General features: G+C 48.2%; 1 protein-coding gene across 1 annotated transcript in view; it reads left to right on the forward strand.

The window, feature by feature from the left end:
* CDH26 (cadherin 26) overlaps positions 1-23040 on the forward strand; it is a 34288-nt gene that overhangs the window by 3734 nt on the left and 7514 nt on the right. Inside the window, exons 3-9 of the mRNA XM_027775371.1 lie at positions 7192-7339; positions 14609-14775; positions 15252-15380; positions 17416-17601; positions 19293-19567; positions 21573-21715; positions 22756-22995. Of these exons, the coding sequence (XP_027631172.1) occupies positions 7192-7339; positions 14609-14775; positions 15252-15380; positions 17416-17601; positions 19293-19567; positions 21573-21715; positions 22756-22995 (1288 nt within the window). The remainder of the gene's footprint in view (positions 1-7191; positions 7340-14608; positions 14776-15251; positions 15381-17415; positions 17602-19292; positions 19568-21572; positions 21716-22755; positions 22996-23040) is intronic.

Raw genomic sequence — 23040 nt, forward strand, 5'->3', positions numbered from 1 at the left:
ATGACAAGGCCCATGCTCAGACCCCCCTGGCTAGGCCGGGTCCATGTTCTAATCCCTTGACACGTTGGTCACGGGTGTCCTTTTGTACTGATACGTGATTATGTGATTCCTGGCTCCCCCACGTGACTAGGAAGCCCACAAGGGGAGACCCAGGGTGGAAATCCCAAGGCGTGCCCCCACCCGCCCGTGACTCTCTGACCGCTCTCTTGTCTGATTTCACCTCGTCATGAGCCACTGCTGGGAATGTATACTCGTGTGTTGATCCTGCCTTTCAGAACGGAAGCCCCAGGAGCACAGAGCCCTGGCCGATTCACGGCGTTTACCCAGCGACTAGACCCGGGCCCTCACAAGCAGGTTCTCCTCTCAGTAGCCGGGTGAATGAAAGAAGGAGAACAGAAAGCCCAGTCTCTGCCTTCTGGGGAGCTGTGGGTCGAACTGTGTCTCCCATGAAGTCCTAGCCCCTGGCCCCTGTGGATGCTCATTCGGACAGAGGATCCTTGCAGATGATGTTAAGTTACGGTGAGGTCATAGTGGATTAGAGGAGACGCTGACCTAGCGACTGGTGTCCTGACAGGAAGAAAGAAACATGGACACAGACAGCCATGGAGGAGGCCATGTGAGATGGAGGCGGAGATCAGAGTGACCCGCCTACAAGCCAGGGATGGCCGGGGCTGACCAGCAGCCACCGGCGCGAAGAGCCAGCCTGAACTGATGCCCTCAAGGCCCCGGAAGCAGCCAGCCCTGCCCACACCTTGATTGGGCTCTGGCCACCCAGGTTGTGCTGCTTGGTTAGGGCCGCCCCGGGCAACAGACACAGCGGGGCTTGCACACTATCCGAGGGGAAGGGGTTACCTGCCATGGACAGGGGCATGAGCTAAGTGTCATGCAAACGCTACACCAACAGGGCCTGACACCCGTCTGCTGCTGGAGGGGAACGTTTATTGTGGGTTGGGGTAGGGCACAAAGACAGGATGTGACTAGACATCACATAAACCCAACTTAGCGGCAGGGACATTCTAGGAGTCTCTAGAACTAGACAAACCATTTAGAGACTTGTGTTTGGGAGTCGCAGGGGGAAGGCTAACCTCTTACTAATTCCATGAACCTATAAGAAGGGCTGCCGGGGACCAGCAGATGGCATAGCAGTTCATTGCTGGACTCCCATATGGCCGACTGTGGTTGGAGTCCTGGACCAGCGGCTTGAAAATCACACCAGGCACGTGTGCACATGTGGCCAAGATCCCAGGAGGAGAATGGAAAAGAAAGGATTGCAGTGCGGCCATCCTCCCCGGGGGAAAAAAAACCCTCTCTCTGTCTCTCTCTCTCTCTCTCTCTGGTGAGCACACATGCTCTAAGGCAGAAACCTCTTAAAAAAAGAAAAGAAAAGAAAGGTCCACTGAAAATCACTGTAAGATTTAAGGCAGTCGAAAAGCGCAAGAGTCTGACTTTTTAAAAGTCAGGAGTCTTATCTACTTATCTATTTATAGCAAAATATGCTCAACTTCATTGATACAAACCCACTCCCCAAAACATCCCTTTATATTCCTCCAAGTAATTACTCGTTGATCTTTGCCCCACGCAGTAGTCATCTTTGCCTACTTCTAACCCGGCCGTTGAAGTGATTTCAAATTGCGCATTTGGCATTTAAGATGTCTCCATCTGCTCAGGACGTGTAGGACTATAGATCTTATGCGTGCAATTTCAAATAGCCAGATGGCGATCCATCATGTTAACGCGCCATGGTTTGTTTATCTGCGAGTATAAATCTTAAGGCTGTAACAAAAGGCTGAAAAGCATCTCCAAGTGCAGAAAATACCCATGACATTTCCCCTCCCCGTCGCGACTCGGAGTCCTCCAGAAAGTCTCAGCATCTTGCCAAAGAGGAAAGAGGGCTCATGCTTCTCCAGCGTCTTAGAGAACGAAAGGTCTCAGATGTAGCTTTTAGGATAATAAATGGAATATAAAATAATCGACATAAAACAAACATGTGGTTCTTGTTTTCAAGCGGAAGGATTACAGTTGGCTCAGCATTGGAGCCAGAAGTCGAGTGATTAAGGAGCCAGCAGATGCCGGTACAGTCGTAAATTATGGAGAAGGTCGAAATGGAGTGTGAGAAAGCCAATTTGCTCGCACAAAGTTTAAAAATGCACGTCCGAGTCTCCGAGGGAGCACAGCCCCAGCAGCAGCCCTGCAGCTCCCTCAGGGACAGTGAGGCCAGGAGGAGCTAGAACTGCAGCCAGGCTGACTTCGGCTCTGGGTGGCCCCACCCCTCTGTGGTGATGGGGGAGAGCGAGCACCCGCCCGCAGGGAAAGAAGGCCCAAGGGGCGTGTGGGTGCAGCCGAGTGGGCCGGTGGGCTCGTGGAAGAGGAAAGATATAATGAGGGAAGGGCTGGCTGGCTGGGCTCGGAATCTTGAATGTTGCCTGGGGATGCTGCCTGCCCTGAGGAGCCCCAGGAGAAGTGGGGAAGACTTGGAAGCAAAGGTCACACAGCTCAGGCTGGTGCCTCCCTTCGGGACTCTGTGAGGACGAAGAGTTGATTCACACGAGGGGCCTGTGCTGGGGACAAGCAGCCATCCTTCTGTGACGAGTCCGAGTCGACACCATACCTGGAGACCGGCCAGTTCTTGGGACTCCGCGGTGCCACGGCGAAGCGCTCCTCTGCTGGGAGAGCTCCCTGGGGCTGCCTGAGGGCCTTGTTCCCTCCCTCTGCTCCGACTCAGTGCACTGCTTGCCCCTCGCTCCCCCCCAGCTTCACAGACGTCCCCAGATAAAATTGCTATGGAGCCTAGAGCAACGGGAGAGTCAATAGCAAGTCAGATTACATGTGCTTTAAAGGAACAATGCTCATACATGCCCCACACACATATGGTAATAGAGAGCTGTTCAAAGGCTCACGGGAAATTCATATTATGAAAGAAATACGCATGGATTTTAAAGGTTTTCTGCACCAAAACACACTTGCACTTTTAACACTTTAATTCCATTTTCAATGAACATTTTTTAATGTATATGCACATACATACATATATGTATATTTTTTTTGCCTACTTTTTATTTTACAAGTAGGAACATACTTTTAAAAATAGCATCTTTAAATTTTAAAGCAGTTTTATTAATGTTTTAAATTTAATTTAATATACTGTCATCATTATTTATTTTTTTATTTTGCTGTAGGGCACATGCACTTACCAGAGAGCGACAGAGAGAGAGAGAGAGAGAGCAAGTGAGGAAGCAAGCCACCAGGTCTGGGACTTGTGCCATGGTCAGCCACCATGCCACCTGCTGGCCCCAGCAGTTGCAGTCTCATAGGAAAGTAGAAAGGAAAGCAGAGTTCTCCTACCCCTCCTTCCCTACCCTATGTCCTTCCTTAGGGACATCTGGTAACAGCGTGGCACATTGTTACAGCTGGTAAACCCGTAGTTCATGTGGGGTCACTCCTCGTGTTCATTTGGGTTTTGACAAGTGTACCCACCAGCCTGGCGGCCCGCAGAGCAAGAACATCTGCGCCTGAAGCTCCCGTCTCCCACCCTTGAGAGCCTCTGGCCGCCCCGATCCTTTTACTGTCTCCACAGCTGTGCCCTCTTTGGAAGGAAACGTGAAACACAGGAATCACAGAGCGTGTAGACTTTCCAGACAGGCTTCTTCACATGGCAACACCAGCCGAAGGTCCCTCCCTGTCTTTTTCTCACATAATCACCCACCGCCTGGACCTGCCCCAGCTGGTCGATCCATTTATCCACTGAAGGACTTTTGGGAGGTCTCTGTGATCTGCATCAACTGCCATAATGCTCCTGTCAGGGTTTTTTGTGGACACACAATTCAGCTCCCTCGGGAGGGCAGTGGCTGGATCGGGCAGTAAGGGTAGGCTTGGTTCTGCAGGGAACTCCCCAGCGGCCCTCCAGCGCACTGCAGCCTTGGCGCTCCCACCCACCAGCAGTGAATCTGCGTTCTTGTTGCTCGCTTCCTTTTTAGATGTAAAATTAATAAAGGTTTCTTATAAAATTTTAAACAATACAAAGGCCTATGAAATATTCATTAAAAATCTCACCCTGCCACCCAGTTTTTCTCTCTGATCTCATTCCACAAAGGAGAGGAAAATCACAGTGAAATTATAACATTCATTCTTCCCTTATTAGATTTAATGTAAAGTATTTTTGTAACTTCTTGGATAATGAAATGGCCTTATAAATCTTAATTGTACTTACGCCTTCCACATTTTGTATATATTTTATTTTTTAAAAACTCATTTTGGGGCCAGCCAGGTGGCATGGGGAGAAAGGCAGCTGGATCCTACATGGTCAGCCGCGGTTTGAGCCCTGAGCCCAGAGCCCGGAGGCTTGAAAATCGCTCCAGGCATGTATGTGTACATGCCCAAAATCCTGAGAGGAGAATGGAGGGGAAGGGATTGCAGTGTAGTCCTCCCTCCTGGGGGTGGGGAGTTGATGTCTCACTCTCTCTCTGTCTCTCTCTCTCTGGTGAGTACCCATGCTCCATAGCAAAACTAAAGGAAAAAAGATAGAAACTTGTTTTTTACATTTACACACAGTAAGCGCGATCGCATGTGGCGGCCAGATCTCTGAGTTCTGTGAGTGCCCACAGTCAGGAGCAGCCAGTTCCTTCACTCCCACTATTTCTAGACACTTCTTTCTAGTCAAGGCCCACCCCCACCCCCGACTGTCACCCTGGAAACACTCGCCTCTCCCATGCTATAATTTGTCCTCGTCTGGACTGTCACACTGAACACCCCTCTGAAGCCTGGACTTGCTCACTCCGCGTAGCACATCCACCTTCCTGCAAGCCCTCGTGAGCGTCATGGGTTTGTCCCTGTCTATTGCGCTGTTCCGCCTTATGGAAGTACTGCACTCCGCTCCAGCTTACCTATGGAAGGGCAGCTGTGCTCCCTTCAGCTTCGGGATCACAAAGCTGCTGCAAGTGTACAAGTTTTCGTGGAAGCCTCGTTTTCATTTCTTTTAGGTAAAGCCTACGGGTGGCTCATTAGATCACAGGACAAGTGCGTGCTTAGACGTATAAGGATTGCTCAACTATGGATATCTAGCTGGTTCAGCATCATTTATTGAGAAGGCTATCCTGGGGCCAGCAGGTGGCGTGGTTGTTAAGGTGCTGGACTCCCACATGGCTGACCGTGGCTCAAGTCCCAGACTTGGCGGCTTGAAAATCTCACCTGACACAGGTGTGTGCATGCACAAAAGCCCAGGAGGAGAACAGAGAAGTGACTGCGGCATGGCCACTCCCCTCCAGGGTTTTTTCTGACTTTTCCTCTCACTCTTTCTCTCTGTCTCTCTCTAGTGAGCACATGCATCCTGTGGCAAAAACCTTAAAAAAGAAAAGAAAAGGCTCTCTTCTCTCCAGTGACTTGCCTTTGGATCTTGTTAAGAACAATCAGCCGTTCGTGTCATTTCTGCACTCTGTTCTATTTCAGTGACACACGGTCTAACCTTTGAGCAATCCACCCTCTCTGGATTACTGCATCTTTATAATAAATCTAGAAATGACGTGGGGTGAGTCCTCTGACTTGGCTTTTCTCTTTCAAAATTATTTCAGCTATTGGAACTTCTTTGCCTTGGCATATAAGTCTTGGGGTCAGCTTGTTGATACTTAAAAATATCCTGGTAGTTTCCTGGCTGGGCTTGCACTGAATTTGTAGCTCAGTTTTGGAGGAACTGTCCTTGGTGATACGGAGGGTCTCAATCCATCCACAGTGCCTTTCCACTTAGCGAGGCCTTGGATTTCTTTCATCCGTACTTTATAATGTTTAGTAAACAAATTTGGCACATATTTGAGATTTCTAATTGGCACTGTTTTCTAATTTTTTTCTCAATTATCCATTGCTGGTTTATAATGATATAATTGATCTTTTCATATTACCTTTATATCCTGTGACATTGCTAACTCTGACTTCCAAACGCTGCATTAGCCTCCTGTCCTCAGCGTTAAACCCCATTCGGTCGGGATGTACCTCCTTTTGTCTATAGCTGAATACTATTTGATGATGTTTTGCTGTGGGCTTTTTTGTCTGAGTTTACAAGGAATATTGTTCTATAGTTTTCTGGTGACTTAGACAGTGTGACTTGGCTTTAATGTAATGTTAGTCTCATAGAATAAATTGGCAAGTTTTACTTTGATAATTTCTAGGAGACAATGTATTAAGTTCGTACTTCTTCCTTCAAATTGTGACGCACAGAATCCATCAGGCTGGCAGTGGCTCCACCAGTGTTACTAAAGCCATCTGGACCTAGAGATTGTTGGGTTTGTTTCTTAGAAGGCTTTAAGCTACACGGTCCATTTTAAAAGTAAGTCTGGGACTACTCAGGTTCTCTATTTCTTCTTGAGAAACGTGTCATTTCTCTGTTAGGAACTTGGTCTATTTCATTTAAGTTGTTGAGCACGTTGGCAGAGACTTCTCATCACCCACTTAGTCAGGCTTCTTTCACTCCTGGTGCTGGTCACTTCGCCCTCTCTCTTGTCCCCTCACCCGTTTTAGAAGTTCACCCAGTTCATGGACGATTGCAAAGGGCTGACTCTCGGTCTCTGTGGATTTCTCTACTGGTCTGCTCTTTCCGTCTCACTGTCTGGCACTTCCTTTACTGCCTCCTTCTTGCCGTTTGGGTCTAATTTGCTCTTCCGTTCAGTTTCCTAAGGTCGAAGTTTAAATGACTGACTTGAGACCTTTTGAAAGGAAAGACTTTTGCAGACGTTTGAGGAGTGACCGTCCTTGTCCAAGGCTATAGTGACAGCGATGACCATTTAAGGACACACTGCGTGTCGATAGCTGTACTTACTTCAGATGTTCACTTCCCAAAAAGTCTTTTAGAAGCTGCCAAGTCAATGTCCAGCGATATCATTGGTGTATGTAATTGTAGAACGGAGGCTTCTACGAAACTCGCTTGCATTCATGCGAATGGAGAAACCGAGATTTGAACCTAACGACAACCTGCAACTTGTTTTCCGATCAGTGCCTTGGTCATCTCTCCATGTTTGTTGCGTCCACACAGCAGGGGCCTGAGTCCTAGGCTTACAGAGGGGAGCACTGTGACTCCTGATCTCAGGAGCCCAGTTTAAGAGAGGGAGGCGACAGCTGCAGAACACAGAATCCATCAGACTGGCAGTGGCTCCACCAGCGCCAGCGAGTCAGTGGTTCTGGATGGTAATACACGGCTCTGCTTCCTAGGTGCGTTTCGACGTTGCGGATCGCACGACAGGGCAGATCGTGGATAAATCCTTGATTTTCCACATTAGGATCAGCGATGTGAACGATCACGCTCCCCAGTTTCCTGGGAAGGAGTTTAACGTCACTGTGAAGGAGAATCAAACGGCAGGTGGGTGCTGCGGGGTTGGCGGGTCCTGCCCTCTCTGCTCCGGAAAGGGCATCTTTGGTATCGATGGGGGTCTTGAGCCTATTTGTCTTCCAGGAGACATTTCCCTGCTCCTCAATGGTCTCAGGGTGAGAGCGAAATGCTTGGTCTGCGAGCCTCTTCTGGTCTAGGCTCTAGAGGGAGGTGGAAACGTGTCCATTGGAACGACTGATATGCAAATACCATTCTAATAAGAAAATGCCATAAAAGTTCTTGTATCTGCAAATTTCTCGTCTGTGGACTGGCAAGTCAGATTACATGTGCTTTAAAGGAACAATGCTCATACATGCCCCACACACATATGGTAATAGAGAGCTGTTCAAAGGCTCACGGGAAATTCATATTATGAAAGAAATACGCATGGATTTTAAAGGTTTTCTGCACCAAAACACACTTGCACTTTTAACACTTTAATTCCATTTTCAATGAACATTTTTTAATGTATATGCACATACATACATATATGTATATTTTTTTTGCCTACTTTTTATTTTACAAGTAGGAACATACTTTTAAAAATAGCATCTTTAAATTTTAAAGCAGTTTTATTAATGTTTTAAATTTAATTTAATATACTGTCATCATTATTTATTTTTTTATTTTGCTGTAGGGCACATGCACTTACCAGAGAGCGACAGAGAGAGAGAGAGAGAGAGCAAGTGAGGAAGCAAGCCACCAGGTCTGGGACTTGTGCCATGGTCAGCCACCATGCCACCTGCTGGCCCCAGCAGTTGCAGTCTCATAGGAAAGTAGAAAGGAAAGCAGAGTTCTCCTACCCCTCCTTCCCTACCCTATGTCCTTCCTTAGGGACATCTGGTAACAGCGTGGCACATTGTTACAGCTGGTAAACCCGTAGTTCATGTGGGGTCACTCCTCGTGTTCATTTGGGTTTTGACAAGTGTACCCACCAGCCTGGCGGCCCGCAGAGCAAGAACATCTGCGCCTGAAGCTCCCGTCTCCCACCCTTGAGAGCCTCTGGCCGCCCCGATCCTTTTACTGTCTCCACAGCTGTGCCCTCTTTGGAAGGAAACGTGAAACACAGGAATCACAGAGCGTGTAGACTTTCCAGACAGGCTTCTTCACATGGCAACACCAGCCGAAGGTCCCTCCCTGTCTTTTTCTCACATAATCACCCACCGCCTGGACCTGCCCCAGCTGGTCGATCCATTTATCCACTGAAGGACTTTTGGGAGGTCTCTGTGATCTGCATCAACTGCCATAATGCTCCTGTCAGGGTTTTTTGTGGACACACAATTCAGCTCCCTCGGGAGGGCAGTGGCTGGATCGGGCAGTAAGGGTAGGCTTGGTTCTGCAGGGAACTCCCCAGCGGCCCTCCAGCGCACTGCAGCCTTGGCGCTCCCACCCACCAGCAGTGAATCTGCGTTCTTGTTGCTCGCTTCCTTTTTAGATGTAAAATTAATAAAGGTTTCTTATAAAATTTTAAACAATACAAAGGCCTATGAAATATTCATTAAAAATCTCACCCTGCCACCCAGTTTTTCTCTCTGATCTCATTCCACAAAGGAGAGGAAAATCACAGTGAAATTATAACATTCATTCTTCCCTTATTAGATTTAATGTAAAGTATTTTTGTAACTTCTTGGATAATGAAATGGCCTTATAAATCTTAATTGTACTTACGCCTTCCACATTTTGTATATATTTTATTTTTTAAAAACTCATTTTGGGGCCAGCCAGGTGGCATGGGGAGAAAGGCAGCTGGATCCTACATGGTCAGCCGCGGTTTGAGCCCTGAGCCCAGAGCCCGGAGGCTTGAAAATCGCTCCAGGCATGTATGTGTACATGCCCAAAATCCTGAGAGGAGAATGGAGGGGAAGGGATTGCAGTGTAGTCCTCCCTCCTGGGGGTGGGGAGTTGATGTCTCACTCTCTCTCTGTCTCTCTCTCTCTGGTGAGTACCCATGCTCCATAGCAAAACTAAAGGAAAAAAGATAGAAACTTGTTTTTTACATTTACACACAGTAAGCGCGATCGCATGTGGCGGCCAGATCTCTGAGTTCTGTGAGTGCCCACAGTCAGGAGCAGCCAGTTCCTTCACTCCCACTATTTCTAGACACTTCTTTCTAGTCAAGGCCCACCCCCACCCCCGACTGTCACCCTGGAAACACTCGCCTCTCCCATGCTATAATTTGTCCTCGTCTGGACTGTCACACTGAACACCCCTCTGAAGCCTGGACTTGCTCACTCCGCGTAGCACATCCACCTTCCTGCAAGCCCTCGTGAGCGTCATGGGTTTGTCCCTGTCTATTGCGCTGTTCCGCCTTATGGAAGTACTGCACTCCGCTCCAGCTTACCTATGGAAGGGCAGCTGTGCTCCCTTCAGCTTCGGGATCACAAAGCTGCTGCAAGTGTACAAGTTTTCGTGGAAGCCTCGTTTTCATTTCTTTTAGGTAAAGCCTACGGGTGGCTCATTAGATCACAGGACAAGTGCGTGCTTAGACGTATAAGGATTGCTCAACTATGGATATCTAGCTGGTTCAGCATCATTTATTGAGAAGGCTATCCTGGGGCCAGCAGGTGGCGTGGTTGTTAAGGTGCTGGACTCCCACATGGCTGACCGTGGCTCAAGTCCCAGACTTGGCGGCTTGAAAATCTCACCTGACACAGGTGTGTGCATGCACAAAAGCCCAGGAGGAGAACAGAGAAGTGACTGCGGCATGGCCACTCCCCTCCAGGGTTTTTTCTGACTTTTCCTCTCACTCTTTCTCTCTGTCTCTCTCTAGTGAGCACATGCATCCTGTGGCAAAAACCTTAAAAAAGAAAAGAAAAGGCTCTCTTCTCTCCAGTGACTTGCCTTTGGATCTTGTTAAGAACAATCAGCCGTTCGTGTCATTTCTGCACTCTGTTCTATTTCAGTGACACACGGTCTAACCTTTGAGCAATCCACCCTCTCTGGATTACTGCATCTTTATAATAAATCTAGAAATGACGTGGGGTGAGTCCTCTGACTTGGCTTTTCTCTTTCAAAATTATTTCAGCTATTGGAACTTCTTTGCCTTGGCATATAAGTCTTGGGGTCAGCTTGTTGATACTTAAAAATATCCTGGTAGTTTCCTGGCTGGGCTTGCACTGAATTTGTAGCTCAGTTTTGGAGGAACTGTCCTTGGTGATACGGAGGGTCTCAATCCATCCACAGTGCCTTTCCACTTAGCGAGGCCTTGGATTTCTTTCATCCGTACTTTATAATGTTTAGTAAACAAATTTGGCACATATTTGAGATTTTCGTGGAAGCCTCGTTTTCATTTCTTTTAGGTAAAGCCTACGGGTGGCTCATTAGATCACAGGACAAGTGCGTGCTTAGACGTATAAGGATTGCTCAACTATGGATATCTAGCTGGTTCAGCATCATTTATTGAGAAGGCTATCCTGGGGCCAGCAGGTGGCGTGGTTGTTAAGGTGCTGGACTCCCACATGGCTGACCGTGGCTCAAGTCCCAGACTTGGCGGCTTGAAAATCTCACCTGACACAGGTGTGTGCATGCACAAAAGCCCAGGAGGAGAACAGAGAAGTGACTGCGGCATGGCCACTCCCCTCCAGGGTTTTTTCTGACTTTTCCTCTCACTCTTTCTCTCTGTCTCTCTCTAGTGAGCACATGCATCCTGTGGCAAAAACCTTAAAAAAGAAAAGAAAAGGCTCTCTTCTCTCCAGTGACTTGCCTTTGGATCTTGTTAAGAACAATCAGCCGTTCGTGTCATTTCTGCACTCTGTTCTATTTCAGTGACACACGGTCTAACCTTTGAGCAATCCACCCTCTCTGGATTACTGCATCTTTATAATAAATCTAGAAATGACGTGGGGTGAGTCCTCTGACTTGGCTTTTCTCTTTCAAAATTATTTCAGCTATTGGAACTTCTTTGCCTTGGCATATAAGTCTTGGGGTCAGCTTGTTGATACTTAAAAATATCCTGGTAGTTTCCTGGCTGGGCTTGCACTGAATTTGTAGCTCAGTTTTGGAGGAACTGTCCTTGGTGATACGGAGGGTCTCAATCCATCCACAGTGCCTTTCCACTTAGCGAGGCCTTGGATTTCTTTCATCCGTACTTTATAATGTTTAGTAAACAAATTTGGCACATATTTGAGATTTCTAATTGGCACTGTTTTCTAATTTTTTTCTCAATTATCCATTGCTGGTTTATAATGATATAATTGATCTTTTCATATTACCTTTATATCCTGTGACATTGCTAACTCTGACTTCCAAACGCTGCATTAGCCTCCTGTCCTCAGCGTTAAACCCCATTCGGTCGGGATGTACCTCCTTTTGTCTATAGCTGAATACTATTTGATGATGTTTTGCTGTGGGCTTTTTTGTCTGAGTTTACAAGGAATATTGTTCTATAGTTTTCTGGTGACTTAGACAGTGTGACTTGGCTTTAATGTAATGTTAGTCTCATAGAATAAATTGGCAAGTTTTACTTTGATAATTTCTAGGAGACAATGTATTAAGTTCGTACTTCTTCCTTCAAATTGTGACGCACAGAATCCATCAGGCTGGCAGTGGCTCCACCAGTGTTACTAAAGCCATCTGGACCTAGAGATTGTTGGGTTTGTTTCTTAGAAGGCTTTAAGCTACACGGTCCATTTTAAAAGTAAGTCTGGGACTACTCAGGTTCTCTATTTCTTCTTGAGAAACGTGTCATTTCTCTGTTAGGAACTTGGTCTATTTCATTTAAGTTGTTGAGCACGTTGGCAGAGACTTCTCATCACCCACTTAGTCAGGCTTCTTTCACTCCTGGTGCTGGTCACTTCGCCCTCTCTCTTGTCCCCTCACCCGTTTTAGAAGTTCACCCAGTTCATGGACGATTGCAAAGGGCTGACTCTCGGTCTCTGTGGATTTCTCTACTGGTCTGCTCTTTCCGTCTCACTGTCTGGCACTTCCTTTACTGCCTCCTTCTTGCCGTTTGGGTCTAATTTGCTCTTCCGTTCAGTTTCCTAAGGTCGAAGTTTAAATGACTGACTTGAGACCTTTTGAAAGGAAAGACTTTTGCAGACGTTTGAGGAGTGACCGTCCTTGTCCAAGGCTATAGTGACAGCGATGACCATTTAAGGACACACTGCGTGTCGATAGCTGTACTTACTTCAGATGTTCACTTCCCAAAAAGTCTTTTAGAAGCTGCCAAGTCAATGTCCAGCGATATCATTGGTGTATGTAATTGTAGAACGGAGGCTTCTACGAAACTCGCTTGCATTCATGCGAATGGAGAAACCGAGATTTGAACCTAACGACAACCTGCAACTTGTTTTCCGATCAGTGCCTTGGTCATCTCTCCATGTTTGTTGCGTCCACACAGCAGGGGCCTGAGTCCTAGGCTTACAGAGGGGAGCACTGTGACTCCTGATCTCAGGAGCCCAGTTTAAGAGAGGGAGGCGACAGCTGCAGAACACAGAATCCATCAGACTGGCAGTGGCTCCACCAGCGCCAGCGAGTCAGTGGTTCTGGATGGTAATACACGGCTCTGCTTCCTAGGTGCGTTTCGACGTTGCGGATCGCACGACAGGGCAGATCGTGGATAAATCCTTGATTTTCCACATTAGGATCAGCGATGTGAACGATCACGCTCCCCAGTTTCCTGGGAAGGAGTTTAACGTCACTGTGAAGGAGAATCAAACGGCAGGTGGGTGCTGCGGGGTTGGCGGGTCCTGCCCTCTCTGCTCCGGAAAGGGCATCTTTGGTATCGATGGGGGTCTTGAGCCTATTTGTCTTCCAGGAGACATTTCCCTGCTCCTCAATGGTCTCAGGGTGAGAGCGAAATGCTTGGTCTGCGAGCCTCTTCTGGTCTAGGCTCTAGAGGGAGGTGGAAACGTGTCCATTGGAACGACTGATATGCAAATACCATTCTAATAAGAAAATGCCATAAAAGTTCTTGTATCTGCAAATTTCTCGTCTGTGGACTGGCAACAAGATGACTTCTAAAGTCTCCAAGTCACAAATACTAGGAGTCTTTAAATCCAAACCATTTTTACTAGCATGTGGGTCCTATTTTAATAACAAAAGCTTTATTTCTTCTGTAAAATAGTCTCTAGAAAATTTTAAAAACTCTAAGACATCGAAAGGTTGACTAGAAAGCTTCGGTAATGCTACTTATTACAAATAAGTGCCGCCCGGCTGGTAACTTGGTGGTTAAGGAGTCTGGGTCCCCGTGACTGATGACACGCTTTGAGTCCCGGACCTGGAGGCTTGGAATCATGCTGGACTCTTGTGTGTGTGCCCACAGTCCAGGAGGGGAAGACTGTGATGTGGCCATCCCCTCTCACAGCGCATGCTCACTTTTTCTCCCTTTCTCTGTTTGTCTCCTGGGAGTGCACATATCCTATAGCAAAGTTTACAAAAAGAAAAAAGGGAGTCCCATCAGTGTTTTAGTTTGTATTTTTAACATTTTTTTTTTTTAAGAGGTTTTTGCTATAGGGCGCGTGCGCTCGCCAGACAGACGGAGAGAGACATAGAGACAGAAAGTGAGAAATCACCCCCCAGGGGGGGATGGTCACGCCGCAATCCCTTCTCCTCCATTCTCCTCTCGGGATCTTGGACACGCATGCACACGCGCCCAGCATGAGTTTAAGCCACCGGGTCTGGGACGCGAACTGCGGTCCACTACGTGGGAGTCCAGCGACATAGCCATTACGCTAACTGCTGGTTCCCTTAAAATCTTTTCTTTGTGTCTTATGTGTGTGTGTACACACATATGTTAGGCTTATGTCTGTGTGCATAGATTTTCACATAGAATTACAAATGGATATTTACATAATAGACATTTTTTATCTCTTTTTTTTTTTTTGAGAGGTTTTTGCTATAGGGCGCGTGCGCTCCCCAGAACGACAGAAAGAGACAGAGAGACATAAAGCGAGAAATCACCCCCTGGGGGGATGGCCTCACCGCAATCCATTCTCCTCCATTCTCCTCTCAGGATCTTGGGCATGCACGCACACGTGCCCAGCATGAGTTTAAGCCACCGGGTCCAGGACTTGAACCACAGTTGATGACATGGAAGTCCAGCAACATAGGCATTACGCTAACTGCTGGTCCTGACATTTTTCATCTTTATCATAGTAAAAATGTGTATGAATATATTAAATATTTACACAGATATGAGTGTGCTTTTTGTATGTGCACATTTGTAAATTTTCTCTTTTAAAATTGTAATTTTACTATTTGTAACTTCACAGTATTCTGCTACAGCATTCTGTTGTAACAATTTTTAAAAATTCTTCCTAGGTCAAACTATTTTTCAGATGGTGGCAGTTGATTTGGATCAAGAAAACACTCCAAATTCTCAAGTTCTTTATTTCCTCGTTTCTCAAGCACCATTACTGAAAGAAAACAGCTTCCGGATTAATCGTCTTACTGGAGAAATACAGCTCTCAGGATGCTTAGATTATGAGGTTATGTGGATTTTATTTTTATTTATTTATTTTATTTATTTATTTTTTTGAGAGGTTTTTGCTATAGATCGTGTGCGCTCGCCAGACAGACAGAGAGAGACAGAGAGACAGAAAGCAGGAAATCACTTCCCGGGGGTGGGGGGGTGGCCACGCTGCAATCCCTTCTCCTCCATTCTCCTCTCGGGATCTTGGGCACGCACGCACCCGCGCCTGGCGTGAGTTTAAGCCACCGGGTCCGGGACTCGAACCGCGGTTGACTACGTGGGAGTCCAGCGACATAGCCATTACACTAACTGCTGGTCCCTGGATTTTATTATTTTAAATGGAATGTGCTCCCTGTCTTTGACTCCCAGACTTGCACCCTGTTTGCAGTGGGGAAGCCGCCATGGCTAGACTTGCTGAAATCACTAAGATGAAGTGTTTGTTTATTCCTCTCCTTGTTTGAAGGGCTTCACTTTCCTTTTCCTTCCCTGTAGACAGCTCCTCGATTTACACTTCTGATCAGCGCCAGGGACTGTGGACAACCCTCACTGTCGTCCACGGCCACTGTCCACGTCCACGTGCAGGAAGGCAACAACCACAAGCCCTCATTTGCCCACAACCACGTAAGCCACGCCCCTCCCCGGGCTAAAGCCCTAATCCTAAACCAAGGGCTCAGTTTTGCTGAGTCATCACCGACACTCTATCCGGAAGCCGGAACCCCCGAAGGCAGACCGTGTTGGTGGAGAAGCACTGGTGGTCCTGGGAGCTTGCGGTCTTGGCTGCTTTGTGCCAGAAATTGTGCAAGGCAGTTTTCCTCGTACATTTCGTCATTTTTAATTGTCGAAATGACCCCACGATTTCTATTTTACAGATGAAGTAGCTGAGACCTAGGGAAGATAGAGACTTCTGTTCCCTAGAAGTCAGAGTCCCTCCACCCCCATACCATTGTCATTCGGGGTGGGAATCCTTTGTCCTGGGGCCAGTGGTGCCTTATGGGATGCTGAGCAGCTTCCTGGGCCGCAGCCTTGGCCTGGCCTCGTCGTGAAAGCCACAGTGTCTCCAGACATTGCCGTGTCCCCTGCTGGGGAAGCCTGGTCCCAAGGTTTGCTCTGGGTTCAGGCTGGGAGGGGAAGGTGAGGCGCTCATGGCTATCAGGTTCCATGCAGGGTTTCAGCGAGCTGCAGGGGTCCTTCCCGCTCTCAGGGAGTGTTCCAACCACTCTCGGAGGAGCGGCTTTAAGTTGCGCCAGATAGCTAGCAGATAGCATAAGAATCTCCCGGGCTCTGTACCAACGCTGCGTTTATTATTCGGTATGTATTTCTAAGAGTAAACGTCCACCATGGTCCCCTTCCTCCTGACTCGCAGTGAGTTCTCAGTTACAAGCTCCCCCCGCTTCCCAGGGCACCCCGGCCCTCTGCTCTTTCTTCTTCACCGGCTTCTCCCTGGTCATCTGCCTGCCCCACCTACGCCTCGGTCCTCCCACACGCCGCAGCCGCTCACGGAGGCCCAGCTTTCGGCCAGCCTGCTCACGGAGTCGGGGACAGAATGGACACGGAGCAGCTGTGTTGAATAAATGACGCAACCAGTATTTGTAAAAAGAACCGTGCAAAAGAAGTGTTTTCAGATGAAAGCACCTCGCTAAAAACTATACAATAACTGCCAATTAATATTATGTCCTTCTCCGGTTTGGTGAAGAGCTTTCAAAAGGAAGGCTGGAAAAAGTATACCTGCTTTTTCCCTTGACTGGATTAACATATAGTGTATTTATGCTGGGAAATTTAATTTTCTTTGTTGTAAAGTTATACAGTGATAGAATGTAAAAAATAAAGAACAAAGGAAGCAAGGGAAATAAGTATTTTGAAGTAAACAATAAATAAATAATAAATAAATATTTCTGAGGGTGGGGAAGTGTACCTGCTATTCTGATGTGCTCATTTAGAGACACTGTCACCATGATGTCGACTAACCAGCTATTTTAAAAATCTGGGTATATTAGAAAAGTGATCAACTTAATCTAATAACTGCAAGTGTCTTATTTTAGAAGAGCTAGGCTTTTTAGGGAGCATAAACTAGGATGCGTATTATTTATTTATTTACTTTTTAGACAGATTTTTGCTATAGATAGCATGCGCTTGCGGGAGAGACAGAGAGAGAAAGTGAGAAAGCACCCCCAGGGTGGGTGACCATGCCACCGTCTCTTCTCCTCCACTCTCCTCTTGGTATTTTGGGCATGCATGCACATGCTTAGCGTGAGTTGTAAGCTGCTGCGTCTGGCACTCAAACAGCAGCCAACTACACGGGACTCCAGTGACAGGGCCATTACGTCATCTGCTGGCTCCAGGATGTGTACTATTATTTTGAAAATTCTTAGAAAAGTAGAATTGAATTTAAATTGAGTTGAACTTAAGATAATTTAAAAATTATTCAGTTGGAGGCCACAAGGGACAGGTCGCAGGGACGAGGCGCACCTCAGATGTCTCTGGGCTGTGGCAGGTGGAGTTTCAGCTCCTTTGAGGCCAGCTCCAATAGCAAGAGGAGCACTCGAGGTGCTGTGCCAGGGCCTCCGTCTGTCCTCCCCCCTCTGCTTTCTGCCTGCCTGCTTCTGTCCCAGCTGCGTTTCTCTCTCTCCGATGTGGACGTGAGGATGCTCTCTTTCAGTATGAGATGCAGATTTCTGAAGGCCAGGTCAGCCAGGATGTGTTGCATCTCCATGTTCGAGATCGTGACTTGCCGTTTACATCAGCTTGGAGAGTCAAGTTCAACATACTGAATGGCAACGCGGAGGGACATTTCAACATTTCGACTGACCCCGAGACCAATGATGGGATCTTACAGGTCATCAAGGTAAAGCTGTAACTGAAGACACACCAGCCAGGTAGCCACAGACGCTGAGGCCCCTCTGTGTGGATCCAGGGGTGAGCCAGTATGAGCTCACACCTGCCAAGCACACCGCTAGCCACCACCACCTGCTGGGAAGGCAGGGTCGCACTGCTACTCGTGTGGGGGGCTGCTGGCCCTGCCCGCCCAAGTGTGGTTCTTGCTATGACTAAAGCTTTCAATGTTCAATTGTTTAATGATTTAGGCAAAATTTAATAGATTTACATAGGCCCTAAAATTTAAATTTTTGTCTGATGTGATTAAAAAAAGAAAATAGTTTTTCATCACTAAACGTTCTTTTTTTCTTCTTATTTGTAAATGCTTTAAATTTTAAGCTTTTATACTTTTTGGGTCTATTTTGACTTCTTTGTTTTAGAGAGAGAAAGAAATGTTGCTTTCTGAGAAAGAGACACAGAGAGAGAAAGACGAACACTCTCCAAGGCCCCTTGTTACACTCCCCGCAGCCCTCCCGGCTGGTGTGGACCATGGGTGTGTGCACGGGCCCCAACCCGGCTCCTCCACTGGGACCCCACATCTCTTGAGCAGCCCGTTATTGCTGTGCCGGTGGCCAGCCCCTAACACTTTAAACCTTTTTTTTTTAAAGAAATTTTTACTATAGGGAGTGTGCGCTCACTGGAGAGAGAGAGAGAGAAATCACCCCCCCCAGGGGGGTGGCCATGCCACACTCTCTTCTCCTCCATTGTCCTTCTGTCTACATGTGCCTGGTGTAAGTTTTAAGCCACTGGGTCTGGTACTTGAACCATGGCCGACTACGTGGTAGTCCAGCAACATAACCATGATGGCACCTGCTGGTCCCACACATTAAACTCTTGAAAGTTGAAAAGGAATGAGAAACCTGGGTGGTCCCTGAAAGTATGGTGAGCCCCGGCATGGTGCCTTCTGTTCTGAAGAAGCTGGTCCTGAAAGAACGTATTACTCTCTCATTTTGCTGAGAAGGGACCTAAAGCCCAGAGAGTTGGGATCCTTTCAAGCAGTCAGAGCTTGGGCAACGGAGCAGGGTTCTGGTGGGGTCTGACTGCAGTGACTCCAGTACCAACCACTCTCAGCCAGACCCGAGTGACCAGGCCCCTAGAGTAACACAGGTGAGTCACCTGGCCAAAGGAGGCCCCACATCAGTGTTGGGCAAAGCCTGAGATCCCGCCTATCAGTTTAACAAGCTCCGGAGTGACGCCCATGGCCCACGGACGCCGCTGTGAACAGCAAGGCCACAGGGACACTGCACACCAGGTGCCTGGGCTGGATGTCCCAATGTCCCGTTCCTCAGTCCTTTTCAGTCATTGAGCACGTGGTGACCCGACTCTGATCAGTACAGTTCCCTAAGGTCCCCCCTCCTTTTTCTTTTGCAGCCTTGTCACACTAAGTGACACTAAATCCATTAAGTTACGTTTTTGCTATATTTTTTAATTACCCTCTGATGGATGGTGGCTTTTTTCAACCACAAGAATGGGAGAAAAGAGAGAGAGAGAGAGAAAACTCCGTAGGTGATTTGAAAATGAGCTGCAGGCCGTCCTTGCATAGACCTCCAGTAAACACATAACCGCGGGAGGGCCGAAGCCACAGCTCTGGGCCGGCAGGGGCTGCGCGCCTCCTGGGCGCTGAGCGAGGTGGGAGCCAAGAGTCCTCTCTGGTGTTTGCAGCCTTTGGATTACGAGACCGGCCCAGCACCAAGCCTCCTCATTGTCGCGGAGAACGAGGAGCCGTTTTTCTCCTGCAAGGCGGGCAGGCTTCAGCGGCTGCAGGAGGCGGAGGCGGTGGCCAGAGCGACGGTGCGCGTGCGGGTGCTGGACGCCGACGTACCGCCCGCCTTCCACCCGCCTAGCTTCCTGGTCAGCGCCCAGGATGGTGCCGGGCCTGGCATCCACCTGGGCACTTTCAACGCCTCGGACCCTGACAGAGCTGCAGGCCAGATCCGGTGAGAGCAGAGAGGGGCTGAGGCCCTGTGCCAGGAGCTAGGCTGGCTGGGAGGACTCCCGCTGGGCAACCTGCCTTGCCCTTGCAAGGGCTTCTGGGCTCCAGCATGCTGAGGGTCTCTCCACCCCGAGGCTTCCTCTGACACCCTCCCCCCCCAAAATTCTCTCGCCTGTTTCCCTTCACACTTCCCCGTGTCTTTCAGTCTTTTTTCTCTTTAATTAAAATAATTTGTTTGGACCTGAAGGTTGAGGTGCTGGGTTCCCACATGGCTGATGGCCATTCGAGTCCTGGCTGCAGAGGTTTGAAAGGTGCGCTGAGCACCTATGCCGCCCGAAATGCCGGGAGGAGAGTGGAGGAAAAGGGGTTGCAGCGTGGCCATCTCCCCGGGGGGAATTTCTCACTTTCCCTCCCACTGTCTCTGTCTCTCCTGTGAGCACACACACTCTCCGGCAAAAACGAAGACAACCCCCCAAAACAAAACCAAAAATAATCATTTGTATTATGTTTCTTTCTCTTCACCAGAAGTTATAAACTGGTAGACCTTGTGGTTCTGGACAAAGATAAGTGCTAGTTTTTAAAATATGTATATATTTTTAAATTGAGTATATTTCACATTCACCCTGTTTTAAAAGTTATTTATTCCATGAGTGACACAGAGGGAGGAGATAGAGAGATACACAGCACCCCGACAGGGTTTCTCCTTTGTAAAATTTGCCGGAGACAGAGAAGTGGTGGGGGCGGCGGGGCAAGACAACTTGTCCCAGGGGGTGTGGTCACATGCAACCCCTCTCCTTCCCCCACTCCCGTTGGGATTTTGGGCATGCACACACACACGCCTGGCATGTTTCTCAAGCAGATGGGCCTGGAACTCAAAGCATGCAGTTGGGCATGTGGGATCCAGCCCCCGGGTCGTGGTCTGGCCAGAGCCCACATCTTATTTTTCATAGTGTTGTTCCTGTGTTTTTCAGTGTAGTCAGCTCCTAAGTCTCACTTGACATTTGGACTGCACAGAAGTGAAGAACTAAATAGTCCATTCTCTTTTCATCGTGGTTTCGAAGGCGTAGGCCCCGTCCCCGTGACAGGGTGGAGGTGTGCCCTGATGAGCAGGTTCGGCTCGCCATGCTCTACTCGGTTGGCATTCATCGGAGTTACTGTTCCCGCGCGAACTTGCAAAGGGAGCTGTCTTTTGGGCTGAGAGGACCCACAGAAGAATTTCTGCCTCTGGTTTGTAAATACTGCAAACCCAAAGTGCTTCCAAGTAACTTCTGGAACTTCCAGGAAAAGGCAAAGCCGTGCATGGGAAAACTTTGCCCCTTTAAGAAGCACGGCCCATCCAGTATCAGAGGGATGGCTACTGACCCTTTCGAAGAGCTTTTGTAGGATGACACAGAAAAAGCATTAGGACACGCTGCCCTTCTTTCTGGGGCCCACGCTCCCTGGCTGTTTGCCTGAGGAAGGGAAGTTCCTCTGTGGGGTCCTAGCACTGGAGTCTTGGCAACCTGATGGGGTTCCTGTGGTTTATCAGATGCCCACCAGCTCTCGGAAATCCTGGAGGGCTTGGCACGCCTGCCTCTTAAACTAGCACCAGGATCACAGCGAAGGTGGGATGCAGAAGACCACCTTGACGAGACCAGGTCACCACGTGGGACCCCAGGGCTCCGCCACAAAGCGGACCCCAGGGCAGACGAGTCATGACGTTAAGCTACCAGCACCTACCGAGAGCTGTTGACCGGTTCTTTTATGGGATGAAATGTTTCCCCAAGGCAAAGTTGAATTTAGCCCACGAAACAGGGGGACACTTCATATTCTAGTGAATGTCAATTTGACACACTAAGAGAGTCTTTAAATTCTCGTCCCGGAGTCTTCATTAAATTCACACTCTTAAAGTTTTGTCTTAGGATTCCCCAAATGACTTGTTACAGAATTGTGTTTCTGTGATGTATTTTGATCTGTCTTTTGATGTAATGTTTTCATTCTACAAATGGTGTGTGTTTCACTTTCACAAGGTATGAACTAGTTCATGATCCCGCAAACTGGGTCACGGTAGACGAAAACTCTGGAGCAGTTCTCACCACCAAGCAAATTGACCGAGAGTCCCCCCACGTCACCGACAGCTTCTACACCATCATCGCCCACGCGGTCAATGACGGTGAGTGTTCACCCCTGCGGGGGACAGAAGTGCCGCTCCATGCTCCTGAGGGAAGTGATCCCGCTGAAAACTGGAACACTAGCAAAGAAACGCTGGTGTCCCTGTGCATCCATGCTGCCGCTTACTTTTGATTGTGATTCTTGAAATGGAAAGCCAGGGATCAGGAACACGAAAGGCGGCGTTCAGAGACACTGACCCCAGGGGGAAGCTGCAGCACACCCAGCATCTTCTGTACATGTTCCTAAGACAGTGCTTCAGCTCTTTGTCAAGGCCAACTGCGTGTGCTGCATGTTTAATGCAGTTTCCTGTGCTAGGGATGGAGCACGCGCTCAGCCAGCTGCCACCCGGATGGGACAACTGCCTCGTAACCAGGATGGGTGGTTTTATGAGTACACTTCAGCACTCTTCTCTCCAGTCCCCCAAGGCTGAATTTTCAAATGCATCAAAACATAAAGTTAAATAAATAAAAACTTTCAAATAACTTTAAAAATCCCATTTAAGAAAATAACACGGATTCCAAGTTTTATGGAACTGTACGTCCCACTTGTATAGTTAATGAGTAGGATGGGATGAATTGAGCGGGGAGGCAGAAAGAGGGTCAGTGTTCTTTGTAGAGCAGGAAGAATGTGGAATCATTAAATAAATCAAAATGTCAGTCAAGCCAGATGTGAAGAAGGAGATGGGGTGGTCCTGATGGGATGGGAATGTCCCACATTGTTTGTCTATCATCTTGAGAGGCATTACCACTGGGAGAAACCAGGCAAAGGGTGCTAGCGATACTCTCTTAGCCCCGCGAGCGACTCTACGATGATCTCAAGCGTTTGGTGAGCTTACTCAGTATTCTAAACCTTCATGAAGGCAGGAGCAAAGATTCAGTGCATGCCAGTGAAGCTTATCACTTTGAAAGGGGAACGATTCTGGTGTTTCAGCAGAATGGTTCTTTCTTGAGAGATTAAGCATGATGATTTTCTAGGGGATTGTATGCACGAGAAATGCTCTCTTCATTGCTAAACCTTCCTGGCATTCTCGCCCTTTCCAAGGCCTCCTGCAGAAGACAGGCACTGGGACCCTGGTGCTTTTCCTGTCTGATATCAATGACAATGCTCCCTCCCTCCGGCCCCACTCCCGCTACCTGGAGGTCTGTGAGTCTACCCTGAAGGAGCCGCTGCTCATCCAGGCAGAGGACCCAGACCTGGCGCCCTACTCAGACCCGTTCACGTTTGCACTGGACAGAAGCTGGAGAGACACGGGAGACACATGGCAACTGGGGAAAAGCTGGGGTGAGTGCTTGGATTGTTTTTCAGGGACAAGGAGTCAGAGATGAC

This window comes from Tupaia chinensis, unplaced genomic scaffold (assembly GCF_000334495.1).
Source record: "Tupaia chinensis unplaced genomic scaffold, TupChi_1.0 Scaffold000558_1, whole genome shotgun sequence".
In the NCBI taxonomy this organism is placed as follows: domain Eukaryota; kingdom Metazoa; phylum Chordata; class Mammalia; order Scandentia; family Tupaiidae; genus Tupaia; species Tupaia belangeri.